Raw genomic sequence first — 14,066 nt, forward strand, 5'->3', positions numbered from 1 at the left:
CTATGAAACCAATCAACTGGTAGTATCCCACATGGCACTGTAGTAAGGTATACACACAATAAAGTGTCCAGACACATATATGAAATAATATAGTATGATGAATGGTAGAAGAGATACTGTATAATTCTCAAGGACTCACATGTAGTGCAGCATCCTTGGGTGATGATTAACGTCCTCCACGTCCTCAGGTACAGGTGTGTTGATGTCTTTATCAAGGTGATAAAGAGCTAACGCTTGAAACATGTAGGTGGAGGCTTTTTTGTTGCCTGTGTATGCTGTATGTATCCATGCTGCTAATAAATTAGCTCTGTTTTTCACTTTGGGAATGCTCCCTGCTTTTTTGATCATTTCTACCTGCTGGAAAGTAGTGCTTTGTCTTTTTTGGTTCCTGTTTCTTCCCCCCTAACACCTTCCCGCCATCAGGAAGGGCATTTAACTTGTTTAAACTGCCCCCAACAGAATTAGAACCCACAACACTGCCATTCAGGGTACTGTAGCAGATCTAGCATTGAACTAAACCAGATGCTGGGAAGCTCCACTCTCATGTGTCTCAAGTGTCTCAGTTGTGGTCATTTTTATGCACAAGGAACATTGAACTGGCAAGTAGAACGTGGAAACGGTCTGCTTTTAAAGCAACAACTGATTTCCCCCATTTTTTTCTTCTTCAAGTTTTCTTCTTTTTATATATAAAGCATGTGACAATGTATAATATTACATTCTTACCTAAGCTGGCAATCGTTTGGTGCTCCTGTTATAAATCTGTAAAAATCTTGAATGTGTGCCTAACATAAGGCCGCCTTTCTGTTTGAATCAATCCTTCAGTCAGTGTAACTCAGCAGCTACAATGTATCCTTATATTACGAAGGTGACATTATCTATTGTAACAGTTTTTAGCTCAAACTGCTGGGAAATTGTCAACAAATGATCACATATCGGAAAGTATTGCAAAGATCTTGCGCTGCTTGGGAGGTGGGCTAAAACCTGCTATAGAAATTAAAAGATGCTTTAAAACTGATTAAAATGGCACTAAGAGTTGAATTGAAAAAAATATTATTATCTAACACTACAGAACTGATTTATGTTTAAAAAAAAAAAAAAAAAAAACAAGCTTAGGTATGCTGTAACTTCAGCATGTGCCAGCATCTGTCTAGTTCAATGCTACAACTTTTGCCCTGAATAGCAGTGTTGTGGGTTCTTATTCTGTTGGGTCTAACACTGCTACCCCCTTCATCACAAGGGTATTTAAACTGATCAATCTTAAGGATATATTTTAAGATGTGACTCATTTAAATATATTTTGTATAGACATTAGCATATCTCCCATGGTACCTCAGGTATGTTCATATTTCAGGATTATTTGGAGGGAGATTTGAGGGGACATACAGCTGAACCCCATTATAACATGGTGCTTGGGGTCCACATAATGAGACCGTGTTATAACCGGGATTGTGGTAAAAAATGGCTGCCACCATCAGGACTTACTCGGAGCAGGGTGCAGGGAATCCGACACCACAGCTGAGCCATCGCGGGAGTATGTCTATGTGTCTCCATGGTGGCATGCCCTGGGCTCAAGATCTCCTACTATGTCGCATCTTTAGCATGGTGGTGCCGGCAGCCGGGGAAAAAAGGTAGGAGATGTTTGGGAGCCATGCTCAGACCGCATTGTAGCGGATCGCGCTATAACAGGGTTGAGCTGTATATACAACTGGAGATACCTATTAGGTTAGGAAGTTGTCCTCGTCCTCCGTTCAGGTTATTTCGCTTGTAAAGCAAATACAAACTCATGCGGTATGTCATTTTTGTATCAAGTGATATCTTACTGAATCCCGTTTTTACACAAATTTCATACCATATGGTAGGAACATGCCAACACATTCGATGTTGCAGTGATAATATCAAAGCTACCTGAATAGGCCCAACAGAGTCATCTGCAAAGATGTTAACTTTGCTCCCTTTGCCAACCTCGATGTCTTTAATAAAGTTAAAAAGCAGTGACCCCAGTATCAAAACGAAAACACAAGAAAACAGCGCTAAAACGCACATGGTGAAGTACATAAAAATAAGTTTTATCAATTTAAAACGTAAGTAGTCTGCGTACATCAGATAAGGGTAAAAGCATTGACTGTGATAAACACAGAGGTTACCAGTCAGCAGGTAGGTAGACGAAAGGGAAACATCTCGTAGCGATGGTATCAGGGGGTCGTCACGGCTTGTCAGTGGCGGTGGCCTCTCTCAATAGTGGCACCAAAGATCCGTCTCAGAGCTGGCGTCCCTTCAATCAGGATGGTGTCGTTCCGGTCACGTAAGAACCAGGAAACGGAGGATTAGAAGTACTTGTGGTGTGATAATCACATACCAGTGGTGACTAGTTCGAAATGTCCATACTGTATGAACTACTTGTCTGTATATCACAGCGCAATATAGGGCCCGAGTAGAGACTGTGTATGCAATGGACCAGTCAATGACGTCACTGTTAGTCGCGCAAGCTCCTCCACGGAGCGTCGCGTATACAGAGCATCAGACACGGTACAGAAACACTGGGTTCTACCGGAGGATCACAGGCTAAGAGAAATATAAAAGAGTGACAGCCCTACGCGTTTCATAGCGGCTAGGCTACTTCCTCAGGGATAGTCACTCAATGGTTCACCGGATGTTAAATACCCCACAGTGCTCATGTATTGGCTGGCAGAGAGAATATGAAGATCCAATCAGGTGAGCAACAGCGGCAATCACATCAGGTGAAACATAATCCTCAATATCCCTGAGGAAGTAGCCTTGCCGTCATCGTTATTCCAATCTTGTGGTACTGAGCCTGTGGAAATTTAGTTCTTGAATATTAAATATAACGGTCCCGTTAAGGCCTTACCTCATTAAGGCTGCGTCCATAGTGGTTCTGACGGCACGAGCGACAACGCTTGCACCAAATTGAAATCAATGGAGGCCTATGGGCATGTGCATAGTGCACACGTGAGCGCTGAGGCAACCAATGCGTGGCAAGACAAAATTGTTTGTCTCTGCCGCGTGACGGCCGGGTCACGTGAGCGGTTCACCCAATGAGGGCGAACCAGCTCCATGATGTCACAGCCACTCCCCTGACACGCCTCCCCATCACCCTCGTCTGCGCTCTGAATGCAGTCCATAAATAGTCGGAGAGGTAAGCGGGCGAGAGACAAGACGTGTGGTCGTTCTCCCTCTCGCGCTTACCATGGACAAGGCCTAAGAAACCTTATGTGCATGCCATAGTGGCCAGTTTCTTTATGTACCTTAATTCTATCAAGCAGCAGACAGATTTCCTGGGGCCCAGGACTATAGTAATACCAAGGCCCCACCACCCCGTGTTGGCAGTCTTGCAAGCCCCACCATTTCACACCTGGGGAGCCTGCTCTATTTTGTCCCATCTTCTCATGTATTTCTCTCCCCTCCATCTCACTCTAAGACCGCGCTTATAGTTGCGGCAGCGGCGTATGGCGCCAAAACATATACCTTGCTGTGCATCATGCTGCACATAGTGACCGCGACCAGGTGGAAGCACGACCAAGTGGCAGGATCCAGGAGAGACAAATGAATTTGTCTCTCCATGCGGCCGCCGCGTGACTTCAGCGTCACGTGAAGTGGTTCAGCCAATAATGGCGAACCGCTCGCATGACGTCACGGGCCATGCCTCCGCCACGCCCCCTGTCACATCCCACTACACAGAGTGCAGGATTTGCATGCAGACGCTGCGCGATTTACGTCATACGCGCATTGCAGTCCACACTATAAGCGCGTCCTTACACCTTTTCTTCCTCATTCACTCCCTCACCCCTCTCTTCTCTCCACTCACTCTCCCATCCTCCATCAATTACACCACTCTCACTCAATCCCCCCTCCTCACACTCATTCGCCCCCCCCCCCTGGCTCCACACACACACAATCTCCCCACAAAATACATACCAAAAAACCCCACCCCCTCCTCAAATACATACAACCCACCCCCAAATACAGACAACCCCCTTGTTACCCATATACATACAACACCCCACCCCCTAAATACATACAACACCCCCTGCCCCCCTCCCCCCCCCCCCCCCAACCCCAAATAATTTTTTTTTAAACATCCCCCTCACCAAATAAATACAAACTTAGCTACCTTGTGGATGGTCTCCGGCATCTGCTGCCCCCAGCTGCGGGCCTCCCGCACTGACACCTGTCTCTCATGTCGTGTGCAGCAGAAGCTGAGCCCAGCTTGCTTTCAGATGCGTCGCCATCAGAGGCTCGGCGTGGGACAGTGTCAGTGAGAGAGGCCCGCAGATCAAAAGAAACGGGACACGGCGGCAACGAGAGGACCGGCAGCCCGGCAAAGAAAAATTCCAATGCCAGCAGGCCAGGTGCCCCAGAGCCGTCAGGCCCGGGACACTTGTCCCAGCTCTCCCCCCCTGTTGGCGGCCCTGCCTATGCACATCTTCCTCTACAGACCAAATGTTAATTAATGTTCAGGTCGTGGCTTCCTCCCATTGCAATATCTTTGCAATTGACTTATCCTTGGTATAAAATTGGCAAAAAATGTATTTACTACCTCCTTATCTCCAATAATTTGCCTACTCATTTCACACTGAAAGGGTCCTACACGTATTCTCTCTAAGAAATGTAACTGGCTTACTATGTGGGATTCCACGTATTAAATATGACCTACCGTAGTTTTGCTGCCTTTTCCATTTTCAAAAGTAGTTTGGCTTCCTCAGTCTTCCAGATATTTGGTGGTTTATTTCAGATCCCTACAAACATTTTTCTTTTGTACTTTTACCGCCACTGATCTGGTTAATTACAGTATTTCTTCCCTTGTGTGTATGGGTATCACCTTTTGTACTTGATATAGCTCTTGAATCAGTAATATAGCTCTTTATTAGCTGAAATTCCAAGTTAGAGAGTCATGATGATTCTTCGCTGGAGTCAAGTGAAATGGTTTACTGGACTACCAATAAATGTGCACATGATGTTTTATTAAAAGCAAATAAACATATTTGTACTGCTAATGCATTTTCATGGAAAATAGAATACACAATACAAAGTTGCAAACCCATGCAGAATACAGTTGTTTTATCTGTAACAACCTTAATGTCACTTACATAGTTAAAGTAGTTGAAGTGTATGCATTATTAATGACCCACTTCCATGATGTGACACACACAGCCTCCCCACAATGCAGGCTGCAAACAAGTTACATTATTAATCGGATTTCACATTACAATATGACTCTAATTTGCTGGAGCCCCTTTGCTGCCGGAGGAGGATGCAAGGTATTTGGGGAACATCCCAATACTTGCAGATTTTTGATCCTGAAGATGAAAAATCAGCCGTTGTATTTTTAACTTTGTGCAATGTGCTGCTGCTGCCCCATCAAACAACGAGTTAAACAGTAGTGGGTCTAAAAAGGTTTTCAACCCAGCATTTGTTTTTAGTTTCTAAAAAAAATAAATCTTATTATAATTTGATCTTAGTATCTATACAGTACTTACACTGTGTATATAGTTTAAAAAAAATGAAATAATGCTGCAATGATACAAGGCATTTTTTCATTTCTAGGACTGAGCTTCAATCTTGTGGTCAGCAACAATACTTTTAAAGATGTAAGCATGAATGAATGCATAAAATCACAGCAAAAGAAACCAAACTTGAACTTTATGAAACTCAGAAACAAACCAACCATAGAAATCATTGTTGCATAAACTGAGTATATGTTGGGGAAATAAAGGGAGTTGTTTATCAAAGTCTCTAGACTGCAAAACACTTTAAGTAAACAGAACAAGACTGATTTCAATGGGGTTTTTTTTTTCTTTGATAAATTGAATTTGTTCCAATTTGCAGCCACGATTTTTTGATAAACAAATGTATTTATGGAGTGATTCACCAACATATTTACAAACATATATATATATATATATATATATATATATATATATATATATATATATATATATATATATATAAAACAAGAAATAAAAATATTGAAAATAAGAAGTTCACCTATCTCTTATTATTATTGATTACACCAGTGCCTTCTGTAATTTAGCCCATTAACTGCTGAAGCTAAAAGTTCATTTATCAAAGTCTCCTGCTGCAATTCTGGGCAATACTGGTGCAAACGAATTGCACAAGATTTACCAAAGGGAAAAAATACCCTTGCTTTTAATGGGATTCCTTTTCTTTGATAAGCATGGGTCTTTTCTTGCACTTGCTTTGCCCCAGTCTTGTAGCCAAAAGACTTTAGTTAATAGACCCACTTCTTCCTACATCATTAAATTCATTGATTAATTGATAGGATGGGATGAAATGACTTTTGGCACAGCCTTCCCATGCCTTGCTTCATGTGACAGTGTACGGAAGGGTACACTGTAGATAGTAAATATCTCCAAAGCAGCGAATGTGTCACTGACAGGCTTCATAGTGACTTGATTCTCAATCGATCCGGATGTAATAGGGATGCACACTCTTCTCCTGGGACGATTCTAACATGGCCTCATAATCTCCAGTGCTCCACCTCCTCTTTCGTAGCTGTAAAAACAAATGCACACAGAGGACCATATTTACTAATATGACTGCAATTAGGGCCCTAATTGCATGCACTCTAAATCTATGATGTTAAAGTACAGTAGGATACTTAACTTTTACTTTATATAAAAACCTAGTATAATTTGTAGTGGGTTATGATGGCTTTGATTGGGCTAACATTAGCGTTCTTCATAGGTGAAATTATAATGTGCAGAGCTGTCTAACCTCAAATTTCTTCTTCAAGTGTACTGGGATAGCACATAAGAAACATATGACCTTTCGAACACAACCTACAACAGAACCAATATGGCTACTAGAACATTGGACTGCAAACCCAGTACAAGTTACTTTGGACAAGTTACTCTATTGATCTTTATCTGTCAATACCTACAACATTTAGATTGTCTGCTCTGTTGCAATCAGAAAGGTACTTCTCCCCAGTTTGTTTAATTGGGATGAAAACAAAATGTTCCTGGAGGGATAGCTGCTTTAACATTTGGTAGCTATGTCAAGGACATTTGCTCGTTTAGTAAAGGAGATGGCATGAAGCAGGAGACACAATCTTAACGGAAGAGGCTTCTCCTCTTGTGGCCTTGTCACCATGGTGACTTCGGGATCATGTAATCTCTGAGGAGTGATCAAAGGGTTGATACCCAACTGTCTGCATTATTTCTTCCCCTGCTGAGAAGAACCTACTGTGTGAACTTTGTATATCTTTGACATAACATACCTTACTAAAGAGCAGGACAGCTGTAATGAATATACTGTAGAATAATATAGTCAGGCAGATGGCGAGGAGTACCCACTGGAACAGGCTCAACTCTGTGGAACGCTCGGCTTCTGAAATAAGATCTGGAAAAAAGAATAAGATGTTAACATCGGCTATTATAGTGCCATCTATCTATGTATTGCAGCGCTATATTAGCCATATTGGTCTAGGAGAACTGTAGATTCCTTCTATTATAATTGTAATATTAACATAACTTTATTTCATGGAGTTAAAGTGACTTTGTTTGTCCCATGCCCCAAGGAGCTGGTTCTGGTACTCAAACCAGGTTGCCCTACTTCTGAGATCAGAACCTTCCCTTTTGGGCCCCATCCATTGATAGGAAGGAAAAGAAAATAAGACATAGACCAGGGCCTCACCACTGATGTAGATGAGTGTTGCGTTGCCCTTGCTGGTCCTATACGGCGGTGGGTACATGACCTCCACCATGCAGATGTACAAGCCTGTGTCTGCTGGCTGCAGTCCTGTTACATGCAGGGTCACATTACTGGGACCGGGCTTCCCCTCACATCGAATGGCATCACTGGTGGCAAATGGTTCATAGTTGGTTGTGTAAGAGGAGGCACAGATTACTGTAAACCGGTTATCTGTTTCCTTCAGAAGACTGAAGCGCATCTCCTGTACTTTGCCGTGTATCTTGTAGCCACATATGAGAGTGGCTTTCCCGTGCCTGCTGGCCACAACCACAGCTGGCTGGGTTACTGTCATGCCTGGGAAACAAGTAGAATAGAATCATTTATCTGTACTCTGACTCTGTATGCAAAAGCTACCAAATGTGACCCTTCCACAAATGTACATAACACAATATAGAGGTACCATCAATCTCTGTTCTCATTAAGCTTACAGTCTAAATTCTGAGTGTCCGTCATTCTTATAGTAAAATTAGAGAAACTGGCAACATCAAGTTATCAAAAAATCTTATTTAGTCCTATTTTAACCCAATTTAATGCATTTGACACCTCGGGCAGCCAAGTGGTTAACTCAGAAGATCAGGAGTTTTTATTAGTTAACATATTTTTAAAACATATTTTTTTATGATATATTGACTATTGTGATATATAGGACTATTATATATAATATAATGGACTTTAAATTCAAATGAATGCAATGTATGGTAACACTCAGTTTAGTGGCATATATACAGTACAACACTAAAGCTTATTTTAACTAGATGTACAGAAATAAATACATTGGAGAGCTCCAAAAATGACAGCTGCCACCTTCCAATGGTGGCAATTCATACTTGGAAATGTTTTCTCTTATGATGAAGGCGAGGTTTAGTGGGGAAAGAAACCATTACTTACAGTACAAACATATTATATGTGTGTGTGTGTGTGTGTGTGTGTGTGTGTGTGTGTGTGTGTGTGTGTGTGTGTGTGTGTGTGTGTGTGTGTGTGTGTGTGTGTGTGTGTGTGTGTGTGTGTGTGTGTGTGTGTGTGTGTGTGTACTGTAAGTACAATATATACTAGTACACATGATTTGCTGCAATCTTTTCATTTCTATTAGTCAAGCTACATTAATCAAGGTATTGCCATAATACAGTGCACTTTTCTCTCTCCCGCACCATAAGAGCTACTGCAATCTTATAGTTTTTCCTCAAGCAAAAGTGAAGAAACACAGTTATAAGATTCCCCTCCCAGCCTTGCCTACTGTTAAAACACAAATTGTTACACACATGTTATTCTGGGATGGGGTCGGGGTATGAGGAAATCTGTGCTTTAAGAAAAACTATCCCACAGAATAGACAAAACAGTGGATCATGTATAAGTGTATACCTTCATGTGCATTCATACAGTATGTACTTATAGATCAATATGTAACATTTCTTCCAAAGTTGCATAGTAGTAACTTGCAAATTTGTACTGCTAAGGCAGTGGTTTAAAAAACATTTGGGGCTAAAGAACCCTGGAATTATATTGTGAGATTCTAAGGAACCCCAACCCTCTCTAATAGCGTGTCTGAGATCAGATGCATTGTAAGGAACCCCAACCCTCTCTAATAGCGTGTCTGAGATCAGATGCATTGTAAGGAACCGCAACCCGCTCTAATAGTGCGTCTGTGATCAGATGCATGGTAAGGAACCTCAACCCTCTCTAATAGTGCGTCTGAGATCAGACGCATTGAAAATTCTTCTGTATTTGGTACAATTTTCAAATTACCTGAAAATTGTAAGGAACCCTTTAGAGATGTCCAGGGAACCCAAAAGAATTCCTAGGAACCCTGGATGAAAAACGCTGTACTAAGTTGTACAAGTTGTATAAAATTGGTTTATTTGCAGGCTGTATCTCATTTTTGAGGATCAGGATAAAAAATGAGTAGATGTTGCTGAACTTTATAGATTATAAACATCCAACATCTGACCTGTGGCTTCAAATCTTAGGTACAACGTCAGATTTAATATCTATGCATGAACCACAAGGGCATTGTAAATCATAAGCCGTTTCAATGAAACTTTCTACAGCCTGCTAATAATGCACTGAATCCTAATGAGATACAAGAAGGAGCAAGCCTGTAGCACTGTATACTTTTTCTCCCTGTGCCGCTCCATGAGTCCTTGATCTTTTATAAATTCTGTGTACTCTCTTACTAACATATTAAAACATATATTAGTAAAGTAAAATAAACAAATACACACCTCCCCTTCCCTCTGTCTGAATTGTCTACCTACCTTTTGAGGCATTGGTATATAAGCAGAAGATGCCTATGGTGAGGGCTAGCATACGCATCCTGGTCCAGCAGCAGATCCCAGAGCAATGATCTATATTTATATATGATCCTAGAACTACTGTATGCACTCTCTTATCCAAGTAAGACTAAGCTCTGCCTAACTTAGAATGCCCAATTGCTGCTGAAAAGCCTTTCAGGATATTGTATCTTTGAATTCTGTTTCAGGTCCCACAAACACAGCATATATAACCTCAGACTGCCAGATCCAAACCTGAAAGGCACACAAGGGTTTTGTTTTGGGTTTACGAGAAAGGAAGCGGTGGGTTGGAGCAGTTACGTGCGCAGATAACCACATAATGGCTCAGAAGTCTTGCATGACCAAAACATGCCTATCAGAGGATGGAAAATAAAGTTTATTTCACACCACATTTAATTTGCCTATTTTATTCTAGGAACATAATTTCATATAGCACATATATACTCTGTGTGTGTATCTATATATGTATGTGTATGTATGTGTATATAAATATATAGATAGATAGATAGATAGATAGACAGACAGACAGACAGACAGACAGACAGACAGACAGATATAAATGTAATCTAAGGCATTCTTCCCCATTGCCAGTCTTTAATAACAGGTGGCATCACCTTTAAAATTAGTTTAAATCATACAAGCAAATAACATTATAATGTTGACGCTTCATGGTAAGACCACTGACTCTGCTGTTTGTGACCTTGGGCAACACTGTAACAATGTTTACTAAGAGGTGCTATGCTGTAAGACACTGTCAATTAACTGAGTAATGATAATGTAGTTCTTCCTTTTTCTATTCTCCCATTTGGATTCTGCCATGTAAATCCAATGCCATACTGCCATACTGCCATACTGCCATACTGCCATACTGCCATACTGCCATACTGCCATACTGCCATACTGCCATACTGCAATGTCGCTATAATTTCATGCTAGAGGTGACTGCATAAAAGTGCATGGACTATAATGATCACATACTTGCCATCTAAGACACTATATTGCTATGCAAAATGATTGATTTGTATCATTATTAAATGCTATAGTTGTGTAGGTAGAGAAAGATAAGGCTTTGGTCCCGGTGCATCCGGCGGTGCACGCGACTGCGTGCGAGCCACTCACACGCTCCTTACTTCCTCCCTAGTCGGCCCCAGCCCCTCCTCGCTGCCAGGCTCACTTCGCACTGTGACACGTCAGCCAACAGGGGCTACAATAGGATTGTGATCCCGACCGTGACGCATCACGTGGTGTGGCAGGGAGCCAATGAGGAGGGGAGATGGCTGGCAGGGAGGTGGATCCTTCCTCAACCATGCTCAGCCCTCAATGCTGGACACACACACACAGACACACGGACACACACACACACCAGAAAATGTGCATCATGACCGCACCCCCCATCATGGCCCCGCCCACCCGACCTATTTTGGCCCAAAACATCTCCCTACAGACCGCAGATCGCGGTGAAGTGCCGTGCACACACTGCCAAGGTGCAAGGCGCGCACCGGCGCATGCAGCAGGCCTTAGCCTAAGCCTAGCACACTGCCTACCTGCATTTGGGTTTGGCCTTGCAGTTGACAACCATTGTGCTGCCTATTTTTATTGTCCCATCCTTCTTGTCTTCTAACTGATGCTCCTCACTTTTCTTGTTGGTTTCTAAGTTGTTGTAACTCTTGTCTGGGTTGGGTGTCTGGATGTCCTGCCAAGGATCAAATCAGAGAATCCCCTAACGTTTCTTGTACTCCAGTTGAAACTTAACACACCTCCCTCTCTCAACTATTTTTCTATCTCTCTTTCTTTCTAGAGTGGTACACCTGCAAAGTAATGTGAGCTAGCCAGAAGGTTAACCATACATTGGGTGAACGGGACAGCAGGGGACTAGTAATTAACTGAGGATCCTAAGGGAGATAGAGTAGGTCCACGTTATCTCAACCAAAATAATGATCACTCTAGTCTAAACTCTGGTGGAAGACCCCTCTTGGGTAACCCCTTCCTAGCTGAGGATGAATCCTGCGGAGTGAAGTTTATTCTTTGCTGTGAAGTTTACATTTGTTCCTGTTTATGTCAGAGTTTGTGCAATAAAAATCATTATTTTTCTGAACAAAAACAAAAACAAAAAAGGTTGTGTGTGCCGAACACGCGTTTTGTGAAACTTCTTTGTTTTTTTGTCATTGTTTTTTCACAGAAATTGTATTTGTGATGCTGATGTTTTTAATACTATCACTTGGAATACATGATATAATGACTTATGATAACTAAAGTAAGACACATATATTTTGGATTGTAAAGTATCTAAATGCCGTTACTCTCAAAAGTATTTAATTCAATGTAAATCATAAAAATCAAAACACAATTTCAGTGACAAAGTGCACATTTATAATTATTACCAGTGCTCGACAAATCCGATCGCCCGGTCGCCATAGGCTACCGGATTTGGGCCGCTGGGGATCTGTCATGACCGCCCAAGCAGTGCGTGCAGTTCTCTTCCAATTTCCCCCTGCTCGCGCCGAAAAAAACCAAAAAAACCCTCTCTGGTTGGCTTGACGCGAGTTGGCCCGCTGCCAAGACTTTTTTTGGGGGGTCGCGCTGCCAGGCTCTTTATGAGCAGGCGCAGTGAAGTCCGCCATTCCTTTACAATGCTGTTTAAAGAGAAAGTAAGTACTCTCCCTTGTCTCCCTCCTTGTCTCCCCCAATGTCTCATGCATTACAATCCCCAAAGACCCCCCCCTTGTGTCTGATGGATTGTGGGTGTGTGTGTTTGTGCGATGATGGGTCTGTGTGTGTGGCATGCTGGATGTGTGTGAGATGCTGTGTTTGTTGTGTGTGTGAGATGCTGTGTGTTTATGTATGCAAGGTGCTGCGCTTGTGTGTGATTAGATTCTGGGTATGCGAGCATGTGTGAAAGATGCTGTGTGTTTATGTATGCAAGGTGCTGCGCTTGTGTGTGTATGAGATTCTGGGTATGCGTGCATGTGTGTGATTCTGAGAATGTGTGCCATGTGCCAGCATGGGGCAGGAGAGATGAGTTGAGTGCCTGAAGTCATCATACTCTAGGAGCAACCGGCCCCGCCCCCCTTGTGTCCAACACCCCCCCCCCTTGTGTCAGACGGCCCCCCTTGTGTCTGACAGCCCCCCTTGTGTCCGACGGCCCCCCCTTGTGTCCGACAGCCCCCCCCTGTGTCCGACAGCCCACCCTGTGCCCCCCTTGTCTCCAATCAGTCACCTACCCCCCCACCCGGTCAGTCACCTACCCCCCACCCGGTCAGTCACCTACCCCCCCACCCAGTCAGTCACTTACCATCCCATCCAGTCAGTGACCTACCCCCCCCACCCAGTCAGTCACCTACACCCCCACCCAGTATGTCACCTACCCCCATTCAGTCAGTCACCTACCCCCACCCAGTCAGTCACCTACCCCCCCACCCAGTCAGTCACCTAGCCCCCATCCCAGTCTCACCCAGTCACCCACCCAGTCTCACTCTCTCTCTGCCACCCACTCTCTCTCATTCTGTCACCCTCTCTCTCTCTGTCACCCTCTCTCTGTCACCCACTCTGTCACCCTCTCTCTGTCACCCTCTGTCACCCTCTGTCACCCTCTGTCACCCTCTCTCTCTCTCCTCTCCCCTCTCTCTCCCTCTCCCTCTCCCTCCCTCTCTCTCCTTCTCTCTCCCTCTCTCTCCTTCTCTCTCCCTCTCTCTCCCTCTCCCTCTCCCTCTCTCTCCCTCTCCCTCTCTCTCGCCCTCTCTCACCCTCTCTCACCCTCTCCCTCTCTCGCCTCTCTCTCTCACCTCTGTCTCTCAACCTCTCTCTCTCACCCGCTCTCTCTCACCCTCTCTCACCCTTTCACCCTCTCTCACACCCTCTCTCACTCTCTCTCACCCTCTCTCTCTCACCCTCTCTCACCCTCTCTCACTCTCTCTCACCCTCTCTGTCTCTCTCTCACACCCTCTCTCTCTCACCCTCTCTCACGCTCTCTCTCTCACATGCTCTCTCTCTCACATGCTCTCTCTCTCTCAAGTTCTCTCTCACACGCTCTCTCTCTGTCACCTACAC

The 14,066-nt window shown here is 43.6% G+C and overlaps 1 protein-coding gene across 1 annotated transcript; it reads right to left on the reverse strand.

Moving 5' to 3' along the window:
- Positions 1 to 5,975: 5,975 nt before the first annotated feature.
- Positions 5,976 to 10,247, reverse strand: CTLA4 (cytotoxic T-lymphocyte associated protein 4). The gene is made up of 4 exons (XM_075606766.1): positions 9,984 to 10,247; positions 7,675 to 8,025; positions 7,259 to 7,380; positions 5,976 to 6,531 (listed from the first exon to the last, which is right to left on the reverse strand). The coding sequence occupies exons 1-4, from the start codon at positions 10,039 to 10,041 to the stop codon at positions 6,436 to 6,438; spliced, it is 627 nt and encodes a 208-aa protein (XP_075462881.1). The 5' UTR covers positions 10,042 to 10,247; the 3' UTR covers positions 5,976 to 6,435.
- Between the last annotated feature and the right edge of the window lie 3,819 nt (positions 10,248 to 14,066).

This window comes from Ascaphus truei, chromosome 7 (genome assembly GCF_040206685.1).
Source record: "Ascaphus truei isolate aAscTru1 chromosome 7, aAscTru1.hap1, whole genome shotgun sequence".
Taxonomy (NCBI): Eukaryota; Metazoa; Chordata; class Amphibia; order Anura; family Ascaphidae; genus Ascaphus; species Ascaphus truei.